A 26,493-nucleotide genomic window follows, 5' to 3' on the forward strand; every position below is an offset into this window, starting at 1 on the left:
TGTGTGTGTGTGTGTGTGTGTGTGTGTGTGTGTGTGTGTGTGTGTGTGTGTGTGTGTGTGTGTGTGTGTGTGTGTGTGTGTGTTCACATGTTCAGATTGAGGCACACAAAGCAAAAAGCCAAAAATACGTTCAGGAAGACATTTAGTGTTTTTTGACATAGGATAGGATATAAATAGGATAGGATAGGGATTACATTTAACGGATACTCATCTGTTTTCTGCCCATTACTGCTTCATGCTTATGTATATATAATCAAGCATATAGGCACACGAAAGGATTACAATCAAGAAGATTTAACAGTTCAGTCAGAGTTAAGGAACTTAATAATTTAGATGTTGTTTGATGTTAAGTGAATAAAGGTCTTTTTGTAGGTTTTGCGTCTAAATCACTTTCTTTTATTCCACTCGGTCTTATTTGATCCTGTTTATTTCTTCATCTTATTTCTATTTGGATAAAAACTATGAATCACAGCACAAAACAATCCAAAGAGAAATCTCTTTTGTCACACATCAAAACTTCCCTACGAGAGCTAATGTAGGGCTGATTTCTGCTCTTTTTTCAACTTACCCCATCTTCTGGCCCAGTAGCTGTTTGTAATGTGTTTCCAAACATATGATCAGCGTCCCCTCCTCATATGTTCTCCTCATATGTTCTCAGGAGCTGTCATATCCTCCAACAAACATAAGCTTTCATTTTCATTTCACTGACGGGGCTCTTTTATTTAACCCCCCTAAAAATCCATGCCAAAATGCAATCATGTCGTCAGAGAATCAACTCCTAAATGAAATGTAACAGCAGTTTGATTGTTGCTATTATTCAGAATTATATCAGCTTTAAAACAGAGTGCAGATGTTCTGTGTTTGAATACCTGTGACTGGGAAATCACCAATGGTTGTTCTAATAAAAATACATTAAAAAACACCTAAATTTCATCTTCTTCACACACTGTTGGTTTATAGAGAAATCAGGTCTCTCTCTCCCTCTCTCTCTCTCTCTCTCCCTCCCTCTCTCTCTCTCTCTCTCTCTCTCTCTCTCTTTCACACTGTTTGTTCCCCACGCCCAAAGTCAGAGAAAGCAACATGGGTTTCTCTCACTTCCTCTCTGCTGATGACCATCTGTGTGTTAGTTTCAACCAGGCACTTGGCACATCTGTGTACTCACATCCCCTCTCACTTCTCTCATCAGTAAACGACATACACAAACATAAATTGTGTGGAAATGTGTGTGTGTGTGTGTGTGTGTGTGTGTGTAGCAGCAGTGAGGGTTAATGCTGGGACTCTGTGTTATGGTTATTGTTCAATGAGCCCCCAGGTCAGAGGCCAGAGTAGGTAAAAGTCGATGTCTTTGGTTCCTGTGTGTGAGAGCATGTGTCCTGTTTCAGCATGTTCTTTCCCACTGCAGCTGTAGTCCTACTTACTTTCTTTCTACTTTGCAGCAACAGCTTCATGTTGCTCACACGTAGTAGGAATGAATAAAAAAGTTAAAAATATTAGTGACAAAACAATTATCATGTCACGATCTTTAATTTGGCTGATGTCAACGACACCAGAAAGCCATTGAGGAAGTATGAAGTGTATACAGACAGTCAGTAATCACAGAGGACATGAGTTATAAGCTTTTTATTATTTTGGACTAATATGAGGCAGACATATGCATGTGTCTTTTGGATAAAGACACGCCATTTGTCTATCAGTGGGGAAAAAGAACTTCCACAGGGAAACCCTTCATTTATCGAAAAAAAAAAAAAAAAAGAGAAGTAAAACGTGGATTTGGTCGGTTGGCCTGTCCACTCAATTTCTGGTGAAATGGTTAGTGAAAAAAAGAGAATATTGAAGTTGTTAACTGCATTTTTATATTTCTATTATGACCTATTATGGTGCTATAATGGTAAATATGAGTTTTGACAATTAGTATGCTACTTTAATATTTATATTTAACCTGAAATCAAAGTATTTCTTTATTAATTAATTGAAATAAACACATTTATTACGATTAATATTATCACTGGTCAGGAGAATTGATGGCCAACTTCTAGCTTTTTAGTCCTATGATGTATATTAAAAATAACAAAATAGATAGCTGTGTCCCATAACTACTTTGACTAAATATCTGTCTACCATGAACCAAGCCAGGACTAAAAAGTCCTGAGCATCTACTTTTTAGGAGTTAATAAAAACATGGATTAATATTATAAACTTTTGAGATACATCTCTGTGTGTGTGTTGGTATAAGAGCAGATTATTATAGGAAAGTCAGCTGGTTAATTGATTTGCTGTGTTCCAGTTCTGTGTACAGTTTGATAAACAGTTACTTTGGCTTTTGTTGTATTTCCTGTTGTCCTGTTCTGTAAACTTCCATGAAATATACAAAAACGAAACATCCAAAGTTTTTTAGTGTGTTGTTTTGCAGCGAGGCAGAAGAAAAATCCCGATGATGAAGTAACTGGTTTGAATCAAAACCCAAAAATTAAACAGGGGGAAGAACAACAAGGAAGGATTTTGAACAAGGGAGCACAGACGGCATCATTATAGCCACCGGGCAAGGTGCACAGAAGCAAAGGAGGGCACCTCTGAAGGGAGGATGCAGTAAGGGAAGGAGCGGTTTCTGGCCGACACAGCTGGTTCCTGACAGAGGAAGCCCAGACTGAGGCCCAGGTCCTGCTGCATGCTGCTGTCTGCAGCTATCACCGCAAGCAGCACTGCTGCCTGGCCTCCCCAGGGGTGTTAGCCTCAAGACAGAAAAAATAACCACACACACAGATAGTGTGACATCCAAGCACTCACTTCTCTTTTGAGCTGTTGTGGCAGGCAGGAGGAGGAGGGTTCAGATGAGAGCACAACCCCTCAGCCAGAGCCACAAGACAAGCTGACCTGCCTTTGACACTCACACACACACTCTTGATTAACTCCCACACACTCTGCTGGGGAGAAGAGAAGAGCGACTGAGAGGATCGGGTGAACCAAGAAGAAGAAAGAAATGGGGATTTACATGCAAGATGTGCCATGTTAAAGGGAACAGCGGTTAAGGACAAAGACTTACTTGTGAAAAAACAGAATACAACTACAATCTATTTCTCTTTCCTGCACGCAGGCAAGAGGCAAAGAAAAAAACACCAGAAGATTCCAGGAATACTTCAACCAGGATAAACTTATTCACTGAAGGAATGAAAGGAATATAAGGAAAGGCTGGCTGTTACTGTCTATTTCAATTTTTGGAGCCTTAAGTGAAGCTAAGTCCGTGTATGTGTACAACAGCTCAGCGGGTCACAGAATGATCCACTGGGCCCTCAAAGGCAAAACTAGAAATTGTAAAGAAACACATGGAAATCCTCAAGTGAAACTGAACGAGAACATTCAGCAGGAAAGCCTTTGGAGGTAATACTAACTTTTAGTGTTAAGTGTGCTGTTGCTGCTTCCACGGTTGAACCTGCAAGCTGCCAGTGTGCGCCAGAGAGTTTCAAAGAGCATGTCCCTCATGCTCCAAGCCTCTCACCTCTCAAATAAACAGGAAAGTCCGAACATGTCTGCTGAGGTCCATTTGGAGCGCCAGAAGAGGGCTGACCTGAGAGCTGTTCCAGCGTTTGCTCCACGTGTCCCTACCGTCACACTTATCAGCCACCGCGAGCTGAGGGATAAATTCACTGCCCACATACTCCAGCCTGGAAGCCTCGATCACAACCTGGTGGCCAGCAGCCGTTACAGATATAGCGAAGGTATGAGCTTGTCATCTTACAGGACCTTTTTTATGAAGGTCTTTTGGCATCGTGTTAATCGCGATGAGTGACGGAGGGTCCCGCAGCGGTCTGATCTGCTCATTAAGTTCAAGTGATTGACGTATAATCAGTTTGTGTTGACTTTGTGCTACATGCTATGTGGGGTTATGTGAGGTTTCTTCATCTTGCTATTTGATGACTGAAGCAAAAGGATTCAAGGTTAGAAGGGCATCAAAACATGGCCTTTTTTGGCCTGTTTTATAACAAATAAAACTGGTGTTAAATTGCTCTCTTAACGCTTTGTTTTTTGTCTGCGTGCCCCCCCCCCGCTTCCCCCCCATTTCTTCATATTACCAGTCTAGATTGAATAAACTTGTCCTTGTTGTTACCAAGCCCAGTGGAGCACATTTATCCTGTGGGCGCTGGAAAGGAAAAGGAAAGAGGTTTTTAGAGCTTTTGGTGGTTGGGTGGGTGAGCCGGGGGTGTCTTCCTCTGGGCTTCCCCAAGCAGCTAAAAGGAACAGAACCAGATTCTGGAGTTTCACTGTTGAGCTTTAATGGTTTCATAATACACATGAAGGTCAAAAATGGTGAATGACAGATGGACAGGTTTAAGAGAGCAGACAGCTGAAGAATACATGAAAAGACATGTGAGGTTAAAAAAAAAAGTAAAAAGAGAAAAAAATGTAATTGATTCATAAAGAAGTGAAAACACTGCCTTTAGGTATAAAAATGAAAACCTTCACTTAAATCAGCGAAGGGTTTGAAGAGAGAGATGCATTAAGAATCAGACATTAAAAGCCTAATTTTATAGACTCTAAATATGTAGAAACGGTAAGCCAGTGCGAGGACTAATACCCAACGTGGTGAATTACCTGCAGCGCATACCGTCTCTTGGCAGTAATGAGCTTTGTGAACGTTGCAGCGATAAGGCCTCTATAATTAGGCTTAGTCATAAGCATCCCCCCCTGTAATTCAGTGATAAAAACCCAGTAGAACTCCAGCGTTGGTGCTCCAGCCCATTCATCACACACACACATGCACACATGTGTAGACTGAGAAAAACAAAATGTGCCATTGAGAACTATAAACACAGCTCTTTGTCTCATGTAGTTTACCTGATGTAACTGTGTGTGCGTGCATGTGTGTGTGTGGTGGTGGGGGGGTACAGTCCGGTAACATGTTCTCACTGTATGGAGAAGCGGGAGTAAAGTATGTGTTCATGCATGTACATATGTGTGTGTGTGTGTGTGTGTGTGTGTGTGTGTGTGTGTGTGTGTGTGTGTGTGTGTGTGTGAGGGAGAGGTGTTGTGAGCCACAGCATAGGCTTCCTGTGAGGGAGCAGATGTCGCAGAGCTCAGGCACAGCTGCGACAGGCGATAACCGCGGTGGCAAGAATATGTCGGCATGCTGGCTCTTCTCCCTGGGTCTTATCAGTCGCACACAGCATACAGACTCACACATACACACAGACGCACACTCATATAGACACTGTACAATAAGGAACTGCCACCCAGCGCTCGCACAACCTCGCAGCAGGCCCAGATAGAGCCAGTAAGGCAGTGAGAGAGATGGAGAGAGGAAGAAGAAAAGCAGCAAGGACTAAATCAAGGGTCTTTGATGAAAAAGGTGCAGAGAATCCCTAACAAAGCCTTGGCTCATGTCTGCTGTATCATAGACTTTGTAATTTTGTGCCAACTCTAATCCTCTATAGCTATGAAGAGGCTATTCTTTACAATTTTCTTTGACAAAAACAGGCATCTCACCAGTAATAAGTTTCGTATAAATACATAAGCACATAACTTTGTTGCTTTCTTTGTTATCCGGCTTGCCAAAGACCTGTTTGCACGATTAGTCATCTAACATAGACTCTAAATAAAGCTTTTTAATTACGCTTCATAATAGTCATTTTAAATAGTTAATTAAAACGTTTTACTGTCACTGTCAACACTGAAATACTCATTAATAGAATAATGAGTAATACTAATAACTGTATTATAAATCATGTGTGAGCCGCCACGTGTTTGTTAAGTTGCAGCTGATGTTTATAAAACTTTTTACACAGTAATAAATACTATGTGTACACCCACCGGCTATTTCATTAGTTACACCTGTTCTGCTTCTCTGTAAAGTGTAAATGTAATCAGTCAATCATATGGTAGAAACTCAGTGCATCTAGGTTTGTGGAAATGGTCTAGATAACCTGCTGAAGTTCAAACCGAGCATCATAATAGGGAAAAAAAAAAGATTTAAATGACTTGGAACAGGGAATGGTTGTTTCTGCCAGATGGGCTGGTCTGAGGATTTCACAAATTCTTGTTCTCCTGGGATTTAACCTCAGTTTTGAGCCCAGAGAAAGACAACAGTAGTTCAAATAACTACTTGTTACAGCAAAGGCATGCAGAGCATCTCTGCATACCTTGATTCAAATCTTTAAGCAGACACAGAACGCCACAGTGATCAAAACCTGTCATCTGAGAACGGGAAACTGATGCTACAGTTTACACTGACCCCCTTAATATCAAATGACCACTATTAAACTCAGCTTCACAGCTTAAATGAATACTGCTGCTGGCCATGTCTAACCTTTTATGACCAGTGTGCCCATCTTTTGACGGCTGCTTCCAGCGGGATAATCCACTGGGTTACAAAACTCAAATCATCTCAAACTGGTTTCTTGAACATGAGTTCACTGTACTCAACTGGCCTCCACAGTCACCAGATCTCAGTCCAACAGAGCACTGTTAGGGTGTAGTGGAGCGGGAGACTCATCGTGTATGTCAAGCTGATAAATCTGCAGCAACCGTGTTATGACAATCTGGACCAAAATCTCTGAGGACTGCACGAGGCTACGGGTGACTAGAGGCTTTAATAATAATCTTATTGATTGTCAAAAGCAAACTAGGTATTGACTAAAGCTTAATTAACTATCCATTTACAGTTTTGACTTTAGGATTGGAAAATCAACCACATGTGCTTTTGTTTAGTTTTAAGTCTGTGGATCAGTTTATCTTTTGTCCTCCTTCTTTGTAAATGCTTGGTCTTGCGGTTTCGCCATGTCACTCTTTCTTAGAAGTCCAGCTTACATAATTGTTATCGCATCTAGAACTACGGGACATATTTTGTAATAGTATTTTGAAACTTCATCTACATGAAAAATATACCATCGGCTGTGTGCACTTATCCATTGCTTAATGATTACATCACTGGATTTCCAGCAGAGATATGAGAAAATAAATGTGAAATGGATGATCAAAAATGTTGGAAAAACATGGATGCTGATAGTGATGCAAGAAGAGGTAAAAGTACTGAGTAAACAAGGAGTGGAAAAAAGTGAGATGAGTGTGTGTGTGTGTGTGTGTGTGTGTGTGTGTGTGTGTGTGTGTGTGTGTGTGTGTGTGTGTGTGTGTGTGTGTGTGTGTGTGTGTGTGTGTGTGAAAGAGAGAGAGAGAGCAGTAGAGCAGTTATCCTCTTTATTTCCTCAGTACCAGCTTTGTGGTTTCTATGAGGAACAGATGTTCACAACTTGATACAGCGCCTCATCCCCCTCTACTCACTATCTCCAGTGCCAGCACCACCAACTGTCTGCTTCCACACAAACACACACACACACACACACACACATATTGTCTCTTGGGAAACACAGACATACTTAGCACTGACTTTTTCATGTGAACGTATGGGACGCGTTCACCTGCCTGCAGACATTTTACTGGCTGTTGTCCGTCCCCCCTCGCCTCGCTCAGGCTGCATATCCTGCTCTTGAGTCAACACTTGATTTGATCAGATGTCACTTCCTCTTTTGTAAGTTTGCACTTCTCTTGGTCAGATATGACCACGTGTACACATAGCCTAGCACTCTGGTTAAAGAAAACTTCATGCCAGCGTGTAAGTCCTCTGAAGCCATATTTGGTTGTAACACTATGAATGAAACACATCCCTGCGATACTCGTGCCAAATTTCACCATCTGAAATGCAGAATTTAACCAAAGCACATAGAGTGGGTAATTAATCAGCTTCATTGCATATGCTGGAGCATCTACAGTAATGCCGTAATAGATAGTACTCTTATTAGTTGAAGATGACAATACTGGAAATGAAGTACTTGGTCCAAGAGCATGGATTGAATTTACGATTCCCATCATGCCTGGATGATTCAAACAGGCGATACTTTCCTGCTTGATTGCAAACAAAATGTCAGGGGGTCTATGGGTGCAATTTGTAAAAGCAGCATTCCGCCGTGTGTGCTTGAGTGGGTGGGTCAATGATCCGTTACACCACGCCATATTACAGGAAGACTCTCTCTTTCATAATATGATGGAGCAGCTGGAGGACCTGCACACATTTAAGATGCTGGAATACAAAGTGAGAGATAAACATCCCGTTAAGTGCTTTATCAAAGAAAATAGAGTTTAAAGTACACGAGTCATATTCACAAACGATGCATGTGACTCAGAGGAGAGGAGGCTCGGTATGATTCTAATCGTTTCTATCAAACAGCATAACTCGGTGCAGTTAACCCCCCCCCCCCCCCCCCCCCCCCCCCCCCCCCGTTCTTTTGATCAAAATGTGCTCTTTCCTCCTTCATGTCTGCCTGGAGCCTACACTGGTGACATTAATGGTAGCTCCACGAACGTGTGGTCTGTTGAACGCGCACGACAGAGGAAAGGATAGCAGAAGGGAGAAGAGCGCAGGGACACAATGGGTCTAGCGTTCCTTTCAGCCGGCTCAGGGCCTTATCTCCTTTCAACACACTAGCCTGTGACTGCCACTATAGGAAAGGATTTACAATGTGCAAGAGGAGGAAATGCTGCAAAACTTCTCTCTTTCTTTCTTGCTTTTAGTCTGACACACACAAACAGAAATAGTCATTTCCAAAGCAGCACAATGACCGAACTGAGTTCTTCTGTCTCAGTTTGTGCTCAACTACCCAGAAGATGCTGCCAACATAATAGAATCCAGAGCAATGGTTGGAAGGTGGAGGGTGGGGGTGTTTGTGGTGTGACAGGGAGATAGAGAGTGAAAAGGCGGGGAAGACAAAGCTGTTTTTGTCATTAATGCCATCAAAGGGACTTCCAGTCACAGTATTATGCCACAGAGAGTTCATCGAGGCGAGTTCCCACCTTGCGTGAGTGGGTTTCATTGTGCAGTTTATCGGGCTGGCCACATGGAGTGTCAGAGCTAACCCGGTGACCGCTCAACAAAAGGCCAAATTAAGAGGAGTGAGAGGCTGTCGTACAGGGAGGCTGACAGGTTGACTGACGCTGTTCCCGAAGAGAATAGCATCCTGTCAATCTCCGAGCTGTCACCTTGACAGGAATCCTTTCTTTGGATGCAACCCCCATCGCCTACCTTTCTGTCACTCAGGGCCACACAGAGACACACATATCTCTTCCTTTCTCAGTATTCTGCAGAGAGCAAATAAGTCACCAATGGTGCGCACACACACTGCAACATGCATGTATACAGAGCTGCTTTAGGGCCAAAACTCTGAAGTTTAGCGCTAGCTACCCAGTCTGTGGGAGATTCACCCTTGTAATGTCCCATGCATCAGTTTATGTGTGTAATCTTGCGGTGTATTTCTCCTGCTTTTGTTGGTTTGATCACATTTGCAGCAACAGCTTGATCAGATATTGTGGCTTGAAGAAAAAAAAGAACATTGGCACCTGGTGCTGACGTTACCTGAAGTTATTGCCTCTCATCAGCCGTGCAGGGAACTGTTCCAGTCAGAGAGGAACGGGGCTTCCCCCCCTGCGCACTTGCTCACATTATTTAATCAGCAGTGGAGGGCTTTTTCAGAAGTCTCCATACGACGGCAGCATTTGCGTTCAGTGCTGGCGAAGGCTGGTGAGACTGGAGTCAGGGCACAGCAGCTGTCTGTGTGTACTTTACAAGCTGGTTCTGTTTGTTCTGTCGACGCAGAAGGGGTCAGAAGGGTGTCAGCTTTGTCTTCTGTCCCCTTCCATGGCTATGTGTGTCTGTTGGAGGGAGAGAGGGCAGGTGGGTGGGGCAACGAGACTAACAGACCAGTGTGGACAGGTGGAGGATTCTCACTATAGAGGAGGCAGATGTACTGTACCTGCCTTTTTTGCTGTCGCTCTTTGTGTATCTCTGTCTGCCGATCCAGTGTATTTGTTTACCTATTTAGGACAATGCATTCATATTACTTTATATATTTATGGGTACTTAATATTATTGTTTTCAGATTTAAAAGAAACCTAAAAATAAAACTGCGTTTTCTAAATAAATAAATGAAAAAGTTTGGGATTGCTGATCCGGAGAGCAGAACATCTTCTTGCTTCTGGAAACTTCCGATGGACATTTTTCACCGTTTAAACTGCTGAAATTTTATTGACGTGCTAATGAATTGATTAAAAAAAAAAAGACAGATTAGTCCATTTAAAATAATTGTTATTTTTTTGAATTGTCATTCGTCATCCTCGGACAGATGTTACATCAAATGAGAAGGATTAAAGGCTGAAGCAGTCATCATTCATGAATCCATTGCAAAGTGGGAATACTAATGTTGCCACGTGTGATCGCAGTTGAAACAAGTATATGGGTGGGAAGATATGGGGCACATTTATAGAGCTCTTTTACAAGACGAATCGTCCTGCTATCCTTCTTTACAACAATCCACTGACTTGACTATTAAGGACAACACTTGAACATAAAGGGAAACTGTCACTTTTACGAGACGCGTTGCGTTTATTGGCGTATGGTCACATGCCGACAGACGCATTCTTTTGCATTCATTCAGTTCTCAGAAAGCTTGTGGTTTCCCCCCCAAGTGTTAAAGTAAATATAATCTGCCTTCCTTGTCGTCCCCTCGTCCTGATATGAGGAAACAGCGGCCCCCACGGGCAGACAGCGGGACGGTAAAAGAGTTGTATTTCACTCAGTCTCAGAGCTTTTGGATTCGAGCTGTTTAGCTTCTAAAAAAAACTTCTAAAAAAATATATAGGTAGGAAAGGATAGGCTATATATTACAAACCATACAGCCATATAATGTCATTACGATACATCTTCATCCAGCTTATTATTATTCATTTTTGCCTGCATTTTATTGGAGAACTGCAGATGTGGGTTTTTTTTAGCAAGGTTTTACTGGTTAAATCGCATATTTTTAATAACTTTGGACAAATGCGGGGTTTACAATGTGCAATGTTGGATCTTTTTCAATTTAGAAAGGATTCCTGCACAATAGCTGCCAGCTCTCGCCTATGATGGTACCCGAGAGAGAGAGGGAGAGAGAGAGAGAGAGGGAGGGAGAGAGAGAGGTTAGGAGCTCCAGATGGTGTTTAAACGCAGACAGAAGGCTACAGCGAGGACAGAGAGAGAGAGGAGGAGGAGGAGAGAGCCGCGGTTACTGCGCACAGTGGCCCCGCCAGCTCCACTCATCAGTGAAGAAGACAAAACAAGTCTGCAAATCCCAAATTGTGAATCCAAAGGAAAATAAACCGTCAGATCTGCTCAGCCGAATGTGATTTTCTTTTTTGGAAGTGAAGCTTTTTTTTTTTTTTTTTTTTTTTTGCGTTCCTCTTTTTTTTTCTTTAAAGACCACAACACTGAAAGACAGCGCGTCGGAGAAGTGCCGTACTGAGAAGCGTGGTGGTGGAGCAGCCTGTCCACGGGCTGTAGGGTGACTGTGTGCTTAAACGTTTTTTAAAAGAGACAGAAAAAGAAGAAGGTCACTTCGTTTCGTCGGATGTACAAGAAGTCGCTCCTGACACCACGGACTGTGGCTTAACTGTGAAGTTAAAAAAGGAGGGTTTTAAAGTTGTAACAGGAGGAATAATAGACGCACCCTGCCGAACAGAGGATCCGCATCTTTATAATTTCGGGGGGGTTTTGCCTGGGAGATGCGATGATTTCTGCAGTAGCGACAGGTTAATAGTTTTGTTCGCTTTAAAAAAAAAATATATAGATAGATAGATATATTTGGGGTTTTTTGCAGGTGAAACTCGGCTGTGTTTTTCCTTCTTCGATCTGGGATGGTTAAAATGAGCAAGAGTGCGGATTTACATGCCTGGGACAAATTCTGATTTTTGCTTTAAAAGAAAAAAACAAAAACAACAACTCAGACTGCAAAAACCAAAGACATCAATCTGCTTAAAGATCCAAGAGCTCTGGCTTTGATTTTATTTATACGTTTTTCGATATAACTGAGAAGTGAAATACCTCATAATTTATTAAACCTGGAAAGTCAAGACCCCCTACTGAACACCCAAAGGAAAGTTAAACCGTCTGTTTTTTCCTGCTAGACTCTCGCTCTTTCCTCTCAATATTTCAAAGACAGAAAAATAAGGAATAAGACCGCGACAAAGCTTTATTATTATTATTATTATTTTCAAATGATGAGGATTGAGATGACATATAAAAATCGGTTTTAGAAACTATTTGGTGTGGATTATCTCCGCTACTGTTACCTCAGCTTGACCTCGACCTTCATAAAGTAAGTACAACCTGCAAAAGTCAGTTTTGAGTGAAACTACGGCAAAACGCCTTTAAAAAAACATGTCTATTATTATTTTTATTGGCATGCATTATTTTTAATTCCCCTTTCGATGTTTTAAATGGAAAAGCTTTAAATACTAAAATATTTCAAGTGTAAACTTTCACATTATTGTAAGCATTCAATGTTTTGTGTGAAGGTGAAGATCAGGATACTGGATAACCTTTGCTTTTGCCTTTTTTTGTCGCTTTGCGTGTTATGATGTCTTTAGATGGTTACTGCTGGGCCACTGTAGGATGTTGCCTTGTAAATATAATTGAATTGAATAACACTGGTAACAAGAGACAGTTACAGGGGCAGGAAAAAGTGACTCTAATAATATTATTGTTGCTATTAATATCAGTAGTGCTATATGAACTTTTCTCTTTTCCTGTACTTTTAATTCTTTAGAGCTGAGATTAGACATAAAAAGACAGAGACACTGAAAGACAGAGCAAGGGGAGGTCATGAGTTGTTCGCCACACGAGTCTGTGCTACACATCAAAGTGATGCTGAGACAAAGTGGTGACACAAAATCTTTGGTCTCTGTGAATTTGGTCTGGATGAAGGCAATGGGTGTGAAGGGATACATTTAGGCATTTACCCTTAACTGAACTGCTCGGTGCCCCAAAACAGTGTAGTGCAAGGTATGGTGTCACGAGTGTTTGTTTATGTTAAGATTTGAACAGCTTTGAGGGATAACCTTTTACTTGTCACTGCGGTGAGACCATTCTGTGGAGGCACTAGAGAAGTGGGTTATAAAGGACTGGACGGCTCATAATAACTCTTGTGAGTGTGGAGACACTCCCAGCGAAGAAAACAAGTCCAGCCAAAGGTTTCTGAGCCCCACTTGAACAGCCTCAGCAGCGCACTCTTCCGCATGCAAGTGCAACAGTAAAACACTCCGGCCATTTTCTCTGCAGGATGTGGCCCCGTGTAATTGGCCCTGGTAAATATCATCTGAATAATTGAACAGTTGATAATAGTCTTGAACAATAGATGGGAGGTTGCAGAGGTGAAACCGCAGTGCAGACACCCTGCCTCACCGCACATTATACTTCCATCACCACCAAGTGAGCATCTCGTCCTCTCTCCTTCCCAGTGCCGGCTGCCCAATCGCTCAGACCAGGAGGGCCTGCTGCCTGCTAGGGCAGATGTCCCCACTTCATCATTAAGTAGCTCTCTTAAAAGGCTGGCCATTCATTATGACCCGAGCCTGCAGAGTGTTTGTTCAGTTCCCATCTACTACAGGTGCACGGATAGGATGTCTGCTGTTTTATATATACAGAGGGAAACAACCACAGGTTTTGAGTAATAGGACCACTTTTCCTCAGAAGAAAAGGCATCAAGCAAAACCACAGGCCAGTGTACTTCACTTCCATTCCCTTCAAGATGGCTTTCTCTTTTGTTTGTTATACCTCATTAGTTTATCAGTGAGTTACATATCAGGCATTCAACAGCAGAAATGGAGATGATAGAAGCCTTCAGTGTCTAACAGAGAAAAGGCTCTCGCTTATACTTTGACTTGATGCCTCAGCTTATGTGTTTGTTATATGGGTGTGTGGGCTTGTTGAGTATGTGTCTGTGTGCGTTTGTGTGTGTTAATTATTGGGATCTAAATGCAGGCAGTGCAGGTGAAACTGGCTGCCTCCTAATTAATGAGTGGAGCAGATGGCCCTGGGTGGGCGGGAGCTGCAAGCACACAGCGAGCCGGTCAGGTGGTCAGCACAACAGAGACACCTGGGCCATCACAAACAAGACAAGTCAAGCGGCTGACACAGGCCAAAGATATCAAACCTGTGTTTGCGTGTGTTTACATATCTTTCTCTAGTCAACAAACATTTATAGAAACCCTCATGCTGTAGATGTATTAGCTGAAAAATTTCAAACACAGTGTGTTGAAAAGGAAAATCGCTATTCAGCAAAGAGAAGAAGAAATAAACAAGACGAGGCGGTTTGAGAAGATGATCTTTCATTTCTTCCTCTCTTTTCTGCAAAGTTTAGTCAGTGGTACAAAAAGAAAAAAAATCGCAATCCCAGTTTTGAAGATGTTTTGATGGGTTTATGTGTGAGTGATTTCCTCATTAAACGGAGGAGCTGTGTGTACTATATCTAATTAATTAAGAAGCAAAACCTTATATGAATAACACACTATTCTTAATCAAACACTATAGCAGCAAAGTTTATGGTGAAAATAAGTTGAAGTAGTTCATATTTGTGTTGTTTGACATATGTACACTCCCCTGATTGTCTTCTTCTTTGTCATACAAGTTGTCGCTCACCAGTTGCTCTGATTAGCTGATTGTAGGAAGTCACATGGCCTTGCCTTTAATTTGAGAAGATTATGCATTAATAGATAAAGAGAAAAAAACACAGCACTTATGGTTTCAGTAACTCTAAAACTGCAAATTGTACAGAAGCCAGTCACTAGTTGTTGGTTCCAGTTGTTGCAGCCCTCAGTGTATATTTGCGTGTGTTCAGACTAACAGGGGAGTTATACTGTACATCTGTGATGTAGAGAAACATCCAGCTTAGTTGACTTTTGCTCTCTGGCAGTTCTTTGCAGAACTGTTGCTCACAGCAGAGGAACAGTGTGCTTATTACACAGTTGAAGTGAGATCAGTGAGAGCGATATGAAAATTTGTGCTTTTTGTGTAAATTTATGAGAGCAAATGATGAGGTGCAGCATCTCTATAGTTTCGGTGCTGTTTATCCTGATGCACACTGGGGTAAACCAGCGTGGTTCTGGATGCCTGCTGCTCAGTCCTCTGTCTTTTGTGTGTGTGTGTGTGTTTTTGGTCGGCCGTTCTCTGGTCTGCTCCACATGTGTTTGACATTACTGTGACAAGGCTGCCCAGCCTCTCTGGGGAGATGGAGAATGTCAGAGACTAGAGTCAAGAAGCGAGCAGCTTCCCAACATCTGATGGAATGAGAAACACACTCGCTGGATGGCTGGCCTGCTGACGCCACAGCGTGGGAGCAGAGCGGTGGGTGGAGGCCAAGTAAAACCCCAATTGTGTGTTTGAAATATCACTCTTTCTCTCTTTTCCTTTTGCTTTCTCCCAAATGTGCACATATCCACTCATATTCTTAAGCGCCACAGCACACACACAGGCATATCTAGTAATAATACTGTTTTCACTGGAATTATCAGGTGTCTTTTCTCCAGCTTTCTCACAGCAGGTGAGATGCTTGAATTACTTTATCTGGAACATTCATGGTTGAAAACTCACCCTTTATAGCTAAGCATTTCTGAAAATTATTTGTTGAATTGACTCTTCAAAAATTCATCAAAATATAAAGCATTCACAAATTGCACCTTCAATTATGCATTTTTCAAACGAGGCGCATTTGTAGCTCACATAAACACCCGGTTGTGAATGCAGGTTCAAACCAGTGTCACCACAGTATGTAGCTGAAATGCTGACAGCTACAGCCAAGAAGAACAACCTTCCTCCTCCTCCCTTCCTTATCTTGTGCCTATTTCACCTCCCGCTATCCCTCCTCACCTTTTTTTACTTCCTCGCCTGGTCACTCACCTCTGACCTTCTTTTGACCCCTTTCTTTTCCTCGTCCCATTCCCACTGCTACATCTTGTCACCTCCCACCCTTTCTACTTCATTGTAGGAAATGTGCTCAGATCAGACTCTGACACAGGATACAGCTGGGCTAATCTACAGTAGCACCGAGCTGTGTTTTAATCACGCCAAGCGAACAGGCCGGCAGAGAAAATGGGAAGTGCAAATCGCCACCGCTACATGATATAATGAATCCCTCCCTTTCCTTCTGCCCCACATCGAGCCCTTTATCACAGGCGTGGGATAAACAAGCGCAAAGGAACACAGACTGAAGTTATTAAGGCCTCCACTCGAAAACACGTCCTCTCTGGACGTCTGGGGAAGTGCTGCAACGGGGCGACCGTGCAGACAGAGATTGGGAAGGAAGGCATGTCTCTCACATTTGCGCTCTCTCTCTCCCCTTACAGTATTTGTGAAATTAAAAATGTCGTTATCTCCTGGAAACAGATCCTGTGCCACACAGATGGTTCCGTCCCTCTTCAAATAGGAGGCTGAGCCACTGAGTGTGTTACCAGCTAGTTGTACAGACCTTAATCTCGACTTCAGCCTTCCTTCCTGTGCATGTCTGTCTCTCCACACACGCACACACAGGAATAGAGAAACTGTGCCCCTTCAGATAAAAGTGTTGCCCGTGTAAAGTTCTAATTTCACTTGGAAATTGATATTTCAACCTTTCAGAAAACAGATATATTTGAAGTGTAGAGAGAGGAAGGTTAGAGATTTCCTTGATATGTCAAAGAGTAGTGGTGACTTTGAGGAGCGGCGCAGTCACGTCTGCAGGGTGTAGAGGTTGTGTTTGATATTTCAATTATTGCTTCCAACAGAAATCAGCCCATCTGTAAGATTTCTGAAAACTATGTTATGTCTTTGTGGAGAAATCTATAAGTTCCTCCAGAGACCTTCAGGTAAAGAAATAAATGTGATATGAGAAAACATAAAGATGCTTTGTAGGACCACAAAGTTTGTGATATGGTGAGCTGGACCTGGTGAAAAGATCTTTTAAAAGGTTTAAAGATTATTTTTGAGTCTGTGGCAGAATTTCATCTCATGAAACATAATGTTATGCATTAAATGAACTGATAATCACCTGGTAATGTTTTCACTCATATCACTTTCTCCCCTGAAACTATGATTGATTCCACAGCGTCTCTCTTTTTATGTAACATGAACGAGATGCACTTGTAATAACAGAGAAGAACAAAGCATAAGGAGACATATGAGTGGATAATTTTGTGACATATACAAGACTGAGATTATCTTCCCTGGATTAGGCTTTATTTTTTCCTAAAAAACTGTAACTTAGTAAGCATGCACTAATATAAACTATATAGATTTTGTTTCCTGTCATCTCTCCCTAGGAAGATTATACCAGTGTAAGAGTGCAGATGTTTTGTTTAAATTTACATAAATTTACACAGTTCCCTTACAGTGGCAGTTTTCCCTCCACCTTGACCATCGCATGGCATCAGGTCATCTTAATTTCCCAATTAGCTCACATAATCACCATGTTATTGGCACAGCGGGCGCTCTCCTTCTTTAGCCACTCGCTCTGTTTTTGTGGCGGCGTCCTGTAGTCGGCCTGCGTCCCAGAGGACTTGCTGGTATTTATTTCTGCAGCTTCCAGCGTGAGCTGGCTGTAGGCTAAATGGAGAAACTGTCAAAGCTTCCCTCTAACCTGTCACATAAATGTCTCCCCCCCACCCCGCCTCCGCCTCCTCTGCTGCATTCTTGTTTCTTGTGTGTCTGTGTGTGAAACCTATGGGGTCCTCCAGAATAATACAGAACACCCTCCCCGTGCCTGGCTAATGTCAGGAGCTTTTGTTACTGTGCCCGCGGGGCAAATGAAGAGGTATGAGAGCGCTGGCAGGCTGGAGAGCAGTTCAGGCTACAGACAGTTTTGTCAGCGCTGACAGCTCCATAGTGACAGAGCAGACATTTAACACAGAATGAAATGAAATACAAGACATCAAGCAGGAGAATGACTAATCTGCTGTTTGTTTTCCTATCTTAGCTGTAAGTGACAGCTCAGTGTCAGGTTTTTAACGGTGCACAAAGCATAAGAGAGAGGGGAGACACGGGGAGAAGAATAGGCAGCCGTAGTTCACGCGCTCTGTTAACACACACTCACGCAAAGAGTTTATGGCAAAGGATACACAGCGATGCTGCATTTGCTGTGATGTGTGCATGTTGCCAGGGTCAATTCTAAGTCTTTTGTGCTCCATAAATCAGCAGGCAGCAGCAGTGACGTAAGAACAAACAGAACTGCTCTCTGCTGCAGCTGGCTGGAAAGAGGGAGATACAGGAGAGAGGAATACAGAGAGGGAAAGAGAGCGCAGGACAGCAGCTGTCAGGCCTCCATCGCACACCTGTCACACAGGAAGTGAGCGCTGGCCACTGTTTCCTGGATACACCTCCTCAAACACTGCTCCTGGAAGAAATGGAAGGGGGGACATCTGCTGTGAGGGAGAGGCACGAAGGCGGCCTCTCTGATACGGTAAAACATGGATGAAGAGTAAATGCCAACCACTGTAGCAGCAGGAGAAAACAGATACAGAATTCCTCCCCCGCTGCTCCGACTGTTTTCATATCAGCTGCCTTGTAGTCATATTTGCATGTGAATGTGTGTGTCCAGTTTGCACAGTTTAGAGGATGTTTGTGTTATTGCAGAGCTCTGTGACAGACGGGTCACTGTGGAGACTCCAGCCCAACTCTCCCACAAATACACTAAGCCTGCATGCCCGAAATTTAACAGTGGGACATTCCCACGCTAGCCCCTCTCACCCGCCCCTCCAGCACCAACCCACCCCAGCCCTTCGCTCTCTCTCTTTCTCTCTCTCTCTCCTGTGACCATCATGAACTAATCCAGATGTGGTGTGGCTGCTCACAGATGTCCACATAACTCTTTGTACAAGGTGCTGCTCCTTTCTTCCTTCAGATTCTTCTCTTTCTCTGCATCTCAGCTTGCCCCAGCCTTTCACATCACCCAGATCATGGTCTCAGCCTCTGATCCGAACAGGAAGTGACATCACAGTGCTGATAATAAGGCACTTGCAGCTATTTTTCTCCCGTTTCACTTCTCCTCCTAGGCTCTAGAGTAGTTCTGTTGTGGCTGTTGTTGGTAGAATATTTCCTCTTTGTTTGTCAGGCTTGTCAGGCTGGGTCCTCAGGAGGCCCCCTTGCCCTATTCCCAGGCTGCCCTTCACGCTGCCTGTATGCAATTAACAGAGTAATTAAAAGCCTGATGAGCTAATTGGTGCTGGGTGAGCCTGCAGGTGTTTGGATCGGGGAAGTGCGCTCACCGTGAACATACTCTTTTCAAATATGTTTTGTCTTTTGGTTTTATTCCCATTGAAGTGAAATATGAAGCTGATATTGGTCGGCCATTAAAGAAATCGGTACTAGATGCTCAAGATGATCGATAAGGCGGTAACATGATTTCTCAATAGAATTTATTTACTGAATCCTGTTACCTAAAACAAAATCAGATGCCTAGGTAGATGCTGTGTTTACGCTTCCACTTTACTGTGATACCAATCTTGACTCCATACATTCCACAAAAAATGTTTTCTGCTTCAGCAAAACTGGATTTTACACGAGTGCACTCGTTGCAAGGATGAATTATGTCACTTTTGAGGAAGCCCAATAACTGGGCTCATCAGAAAGTGAAGACAACAGAAAGTCTTACCCGATGATGTTGGCTGCCTGGGGCTGAGCTCTCCGCTGGCAAAATTAGGTGCATGGCTGACAGGATGAGGGGAATAAATGATGTAGATGAGCAAAAACAAACAACAGTTTTCATGCACGGCAGAAGCTACATGTAGATTTTTCTGCTTTTGTTTGTCTGCCTGCCTGCTTTGCTGGTCCATTCCTAGATGTACATGCACAGTCACTTCCTCATATCTGTGACTCTGTCTTGTCTCCCACTTCCTCCCCCACATCTCTGCTCTCAGTCCTTCTCTCTTTCTCTCTCTCTTTCTCTCTCTCTCTCTCTCTCTCTCTCTCTCTCTCTCTTTCTATAACCCCATCCCCTCCCCTCTCTGTGGCAGCTGTGCTGGTGATGGCTGTGTGCCCATGGTGCAAGCTGGCTGTGGGGTCCCAGGTGGCTCACATGACAGTTATTGATGTTCAGGTGTTCAGCTCCTCTCACACAGGGACCCTGGAGCCACACAAGCACGCACACAGGCAAACCCACACACATTTGCACACATGCAGAAGCACAAAACACATGCGTGCACTCCGATGCTGTTTACATACCTACACAGAACGCATGCGTGTAGTCATGTACTTGCATAATTATCCATAAAAACCTGTGTATTTCCCTGTTGCTTCTGAGGAAGTGTAAGCAATACAATAACAAGTACAACTGAGAATTTGTGCCTGCAGCTTCTGGCATGTAAGGAGAGAAATTTTTATGGTTTTTTGGTGATCTTATATGTGGAACCATTTTCTCTGTGTGTGTGTGTGTGTGTGTGTGTGTGTGTGTGTGTGTGTGTGTGTGTGTGTGTGTGTGTGTGTGTGTGTGTGTGTGTGTGTGTGTGTGTGTGGTGGGATAGCCAGTGTCAGTACCAGTGCCCAGTGCAGTCCTAACACACTCCAGATGTGTCTGGCTAGCCAGGGAGTTGTTCTTGGCACAGCCTGTCTCGGCCAAATGTCACAAATACTTTCCTTTATTTAGGAATGGCTCTGAGTTAGTGGCTGGAGAAAAGAAGGAGGTGAGGATGGGCGGGTGGTGAGGGAATGAAGAACAGGGCAAAGGGAGGACAGGTAGATTTAAAAAAAAAAAAAAGCTCAGGGTGGGGGAGAGGTTCGGGGGGGGGGGGGACTAAAAGAGGAGATGTAGAAGGACAGAAGATAGAGAGGGAGGAGTGAGGGAAGCGGGAGTGAGGCAGAAACAGTCTAGCATCTGGATTTTATTAGCAGCCGTTGGGAAAATCTGAAAAGGAAGTTTTTTCTCTGCGAGCACGTCGGCAGCAGTGATATGCTGCACATAACCACTTCACTGCCGACGAGAGGAGCCAGGCCCTCCCAAAGGAGAACAGATGGTCGCTAGAACTTCAATACAATTACATCAACAGCTTTCACAGATATAAGCAGTGTATGACAGCATCCCTGCAGCTTTGAGAGGCAGAAATACGGCTTTTCTAACCTTAGCACCTCTGGTCCTGGATAAATTGTCTTTGATCTGTCCTCACCTTCTGCTTGTCCTGTAGTTATTCTTACGCTTCCCTCCCCAGTTTGATCATTTAAAAGAAAATGGAGATGTTTTCGACTTTGAAAAGCTAGGGAATTGTCAATGATCTGCTTGTTGTAATCTGATCAAAGACAGCCCGGCTGTTGTCAGTGCTTGAAGACAACCAGTCCTCCCCCATCCTCCCTTCCTTATTCCCCTGTTTGTTATTGGTCACCGTGTTTATTGTGCCATATGCTGCACATGTGTAATATCACAGCGATTCTTAAGTAACAAAGGGCAAAATGTCCATGTTTGTGTCCACAGCATGAGCATACGTATTTTGAAAACTTGTAAGCACGTGTGAAACCATCTGTGCATCTGTTTATAGTGTGTGTGTGTGTTTGAGAGTGTTCTTGAGCAACTGTAATCTGAACCGTAGGAGTGAGGACATTGCTATGAAGTTACCTTCAACAGGCAGCTTCAGAGTTAAGACTTAAGGTTAGAAATTGGTTTAGATTAGGCTTAGTGCGATGGGGACAGGGAATACACTACTTTAACGTGAGCCCTCATAAAGATAGATGTACAAGCGCGTTTGTGTGCGCACACACTGCACCGGCCTGCCTCCCACCCTGTCATTAGTGAGGGCTTTAAAGCCTCTGAACTCTAAATCAGCTCAAGATGAAGCGGAGTCTGGGATCTGTCTGCAGGAGCAGCCTCGGTGCAGACTCACAAATATTTATGCACACACGCACACACATTCCTATCTTACCTGTGGCGCGGTGCACCCTGATAACAAGGTAAATGTCAAAATGGAGAAGCAGGCACACAGACAGAAACAAATACATTGACTTGCTCTAGGTTTTGGGAAGATGACATTAATTGTGTGCTAATGATGTTCACACTCCTTTTTATTTGAATGATATTTGTGCTGGTACTATAATAATGGATTGTACTGTAGGTGCTGTAGCCCTTAGTCCCAGGTCCAAAAAGCAAGGCCTGCAATCCCCAGTGTTTTGATTCTAAGGCCTGGTGGGGGTCTGGGGGCCAGGGGCTTAGGCTCTGTTTGTGTGGACTCCACAGCGGCGTGATAGGGAACAGATGTGGAAAGCCAGGCGGCTGGGCAGCCAGCCAGAGCAGCTGGGAGAAATTAAAAACAACAGCATTCCTGGAGACTAGGGGAATTACAGTGGGAGGGAGGGAGCGAGAGACAGAGAGAGAATTTTAGGGCTATGTGGTCACTGACAAGAGTCTCTGTGGAGTATGAGAGACTGAATAGACAGGGGGGATTTAAGGGGACTGTTCTGCAGTGGTTAGCTAAAGCTAATAAGTTTCAGCCGCATTTCCAGTGGAAGAACAAATGCCTAGATACACATACAGTCAACACGCGGGCATATGCATACGTAAAATGAGACCACGCTGCACAACCAGCATCTGAATGACCTTCTAATATCTTATCATTACATGGTGGTCGTCATATCTCTATCTGCGCTCGTCTTAAGGAACTAAAATGAAAACATGTGTCTCCGAATCTATAATGAGACCCTCAAATGACTTAGACAAACCACTGCACTGTGCACATGCCCGCGTACAGTATGTTATCTGTGGTTTTGTGTGTCTTGCAGTGAATTGTTTTTCATCTCGTTTCATCATGGCACAAGGAGAGAACAGGAGACAGAGAACATTTTTAGACTGAGGACTGTTTCTTTGGTGAGCAATCTTTTAGCCCTGATTACGTCAAATATAGAGAGATACAGCTGTTCAGAGAGTCTGAGAAACAGAGGCAAACAGCCTCAGAGAGGAAGGTAACGGTTGTATCGTGCCGTCTAATTTTCAGCACAATATTCAGAGATATTTTGGACCAAAAAAAAAGATGTATTTGTCCCTAAAGTGGCCTTCTTAGTAGACTCAGATGTGTGCAAGTGAGGGAGAAATAGCATAGTCCAAACCTGAATCTTAACCACAGGTCCACTTCACCTGCCATGCCCAGCTCTCTTTTTATACTTCTTTTGGTACAAAAGAAGTATAAAAAGCACAATTGGAGCACAGATGGCCACAGATGGGGATGCAGACCTTGCAGACTTCCTAATGTATTAAAAGTAAAATCCAGAGCATGGTGTGTACGTGTGCGCCCTGTCTCTGTAGCTGGTCAGATTAAACAGCTGTCTATAATCCCACGGTGGGAGCAGACAGACTGAATGGTCCCCTTATCCTCGTCCTCTCCTCCTCGCCTCTCATCTCCTCTCCTCTCCTCTCAAAAACTAACCGTACACACTAGAAAAGATCTTGTACAGAGAGTGACATAATAAATTTGCTCAAAGACGAGGTTTACTGAAACATATGGCTGCATCTATAAAGGAATAAGACCACCAATTCAACAGCATGTAATGTGTTTTTACATGTTTAGTGCTGTATAGAGGAGCATCTATTTATACAAACCAGCCTCGTTTGCCTCTATCCGCAACCTTGTGTGTTTATGTTTAGAGCGTCTGGCATCGGGCAAACAGCAGAGTGCCCCTCGTGTTCTTGAGGATCAGTGTGTCAATGGCTCTCACACTGCACACTCCAGTGTGGCACTCTTTAAATACAGACACCAGCTGTTGAACGGAGCTCTCAGAAATAGGCTAACACCAAGGACCGAGGCCGACTGAGGCAGGAGTTGTGTGTAGGAAAACATTTTGCAGGAGTGAAATGAAAAACACATTATGTGGTAGTGATTTGATATATTAGCTGATTACTATACTCCAGCTACACACCAGGGTAAAGGTACAAAAAGCCCAGTGAGTGTTAAACATTATGCCTCAGTAGCGATGCTGGTAGAGGTTTTATTAGCTCTTTTTGATTAGCAGAAATGCATTACCAAACATTATCTCTAACTGGTTATGTTTGGCTCAGGATGACATTAATTTATAAATCAAAAATACGCATTTGTAATGGCGTTCGCCACACGTTTCTTACATCAACAACATCCTCAAAGCACACAGACAAGATTCAAACATAGACAAACAAGGAAAAAGCAGCACGCAATGTCAGAGAGACAAAGGAGAAACTTCCAGACTCTCTTAAAAATTCAAAATGTGTGTGTTTTTACGGCAGGGGAAAGTTCGTAAACTTAGACAGTGAATCATACGCCTAATCATTTGTCCATTCTTGTGAAACTGGCAAAGTGATGTGTAATTTTTTCCTTTGTTTGAAAAAATATTGTCTCGGCATGTTGCTGTAACATGGTGCAGGCTCCTCTGTGCCTCTAGTGCATTTTACCAGCCAAGACAAGCAGCAGATATGTGTGAACACACTGTTTAAACAGATTTCATCTGTTGTTTAATGATGGTAAAATCCGATATTTCAAAACCATCTGCTAAGGTAAAAGCCCCCAGACTACCTTAAAGAAGCTGACTGTGAGTTATTGAGTCAAGGGACACTTTATTGACTTTGCAAAAATGCTGTCTGTGGCAAATAATTATTTGTCTCCTCCTCTAAATTTGGCAAATATCTTCCAACCTTTGGTCGTTGTCTTCTCAGAGATACTTATTGTCACAAATAAGTTAGTCTCACTTACTGTGCTTGCATTATAATGCAGTTCACATCCATGATGTGCACATGAATGTGACATCAGCTCTGATATTAGCAGCAGGGATGCTTTAAACCAGTGGTATTATTTAACCAGATCATAAATGTGGTCTGATATTGTATTTTGGATGGTAACAGTAGAAAACAAAATACATCAACTGAGCCAAGAAAATTAAGGAAAGAGAGGAAAAGAAAGGTTTCTGTTGGCCCCTAAGTTGGTTTGCTTATACTGTTCTGCCAACTATATGAAGAGCTATGAAAGCTACTGTGCTCACTTGTTTGGGTTCTCTGTGTTAGTGAGGAAGGACAGAATTATTATTACTTTTTTTTTTAATCCAGTGATGACAAGACAGATGAAAATAAGAAAAAGAGAGAAGCTGAGGGATGGGGTAGGAAGCATTGAATGCCACATAAAGTCTACAGTGTGCTGCTTTGCCAGAGTAGAGAAGATGGGCCTCTGTCTTAGGCTTTGTTCATGAATAGATGGGTTTACTTGAGTAATAGAGTTTTAGTACTCAACCGTATGCATAAACTGAGTGTTAATAGTGATTTTATTGTTTCTTATGACATGGTGCGCATTCATTGCACTTTGCCAGTCACACACATCATTATAAAATATCTTCTCAAGCTGAAAAAGTCATCACACTCTCAGCTCAAGTTTACATTGCAGAAGGATCCAGCAGCTGCACTGACAGTCAGACAGAAAGACAACGCTCTATAGATAGCTAGATAAATAGATACATCAACTTAGTGTTTGCAGTTTTTCACATGGCCGTGTTTTTTGTAAGATTTTTTGTACTACGTGAGGCCCTTTGCCACTAGTGTACAACGTAGCGCATCTGTCCACGCACATGCGTGTGGCCATGTCACATAAACCACGTGTTGTGTTTTCTTCTCATGTCCGTTGATGTACCATCCATTCCCTTCACACTCCAGAGCTTGGCCTTGCCTTGTTTGGTCCTGGCAGGCTGTCTGGCAGAGGACAGTGAAGCCTCTGGTAGCAGGACAGAGCCCCGCTGAAAGCCAGTCCACAGTGATGGACAGCAGCAGATCCAGCTGCACTTGTCACTGGCTATCAAGCCGGCTGTCTGAACTGGGGAACGAGAAGGGACAGGCGGGGGGAAGTGTGTGGGTGTTGGAGGTTACAGTGGAGGGGGTCTGATTGGGATGTCACAGCTACATGGATTGTGCATGGGTGAAGGAGAGAGAGCAAGAGGGAAGCGAAAGGGGGCTCTCAGTCAGCAGCAGCTGAGCTAGTGAGCAGGTGTTTTATGTCTCCCAGGCCCATGAATTTCCATCGGGAAAGACAAAAGAAGTTTGGATTCATTTCCACTTGCTGCATTGATTTGTTTTTGTTCTGTATATGTGGGGCTTCTGGCTTAAGAAAACATCTAATGGCTCCCAGGTGAAGATGTCAGTGCTCTCTTTTAAACCACCAGTCTCCACTTTGAAGTTTTAGGTATACATTTTTTTTGTTTTTGTAAAGCTGGAGTTCGTTCTTGACAAACTGTGTCTGTCTTCTCCTTTCATATTGTAGGTAGCAGAGTGCAGAAGGTTGGAACAATGCCAGATTCACCTGCGGATGTGAAAACCCAGCCCAGGTCCACCCCACCCACCATGCCTCCTCCACCCCCGGCTGTCAGCCAATCAACCAATCGCAATGCTTCGTTCACCCCTACCACCAGTAAATCAAGTAAGGATCCTTTCTATCTATTCCATCCTATTTTTAAGTAGGAAAAACAACACGTCCACTTTATACTTTAACATCTTTAGTCCGTGATTTATTTACTATGAGCGTCATCTAGAGTCCAAACTTTTTGGAATAAATTAATCATAACCCACTGAGCGCTTACGGGTGTAAGAAAAACACTGACTGGTGTGCTGCTTTGGTGACTTTTGAATGGAGTCGCTCTAAACCTTTATCTCATAGTAAACAGGATGTGGCTGTATGCGCTGGTGTCCAAGGCATTGT

At 43.2% G+C, this 26,493-nt stretch overlaps 1 protein-coding gene across 2 annotated transcripts in view; it reads left to right on the forward strand.

The window, feature by feature from the left end:
• The first annotated feature begins 2,912 nt into the window (after positions 1-2,912).
• The window catches only part of cbfa2t3 (CBFA2/RUNX1 partner transcriptional co-repressor 3), a 40,924-nt gene continuing 17,343 nt past the window's right edge, over positions 2,913-26,493 (forward strand). For both annotated transcript variants that reach the window (XM_085345551.1, XM_085345600.1), the window contains exons 1-2: positions 2,913-3,713; positions 26,059-26,214. In XM_085345551.1, the coding sequence (XP_085201677.1) occupies positions 3,467-3,713; positions 26,059-26,214 (403 nt within the window). In that variant the 5' untranslated portion in view covers positions 2,913-3,466. The remainder of the gene's footprint in view (positions 3,714-26,058; positions 26,215-26,493) is intronic.

The sequence above is a fragment of the Diplotaxodon limnothrissa genome, linkage group LG1, assembly GCF_057381915.1.
Source record: "Diplotaxodon limnothrissa isolate DT_005_m linkage group LG1, D_limnothrissa_male_GT1.1, whole genome shotgun sequence".
Classification (NCBI taxonomy): Eukaryota; Metazoa; Chordata; class Actinopteri; order Cichliformes; family Cichlidae; genus Diplotaxodon; species Diplotaxodon limnothrissa.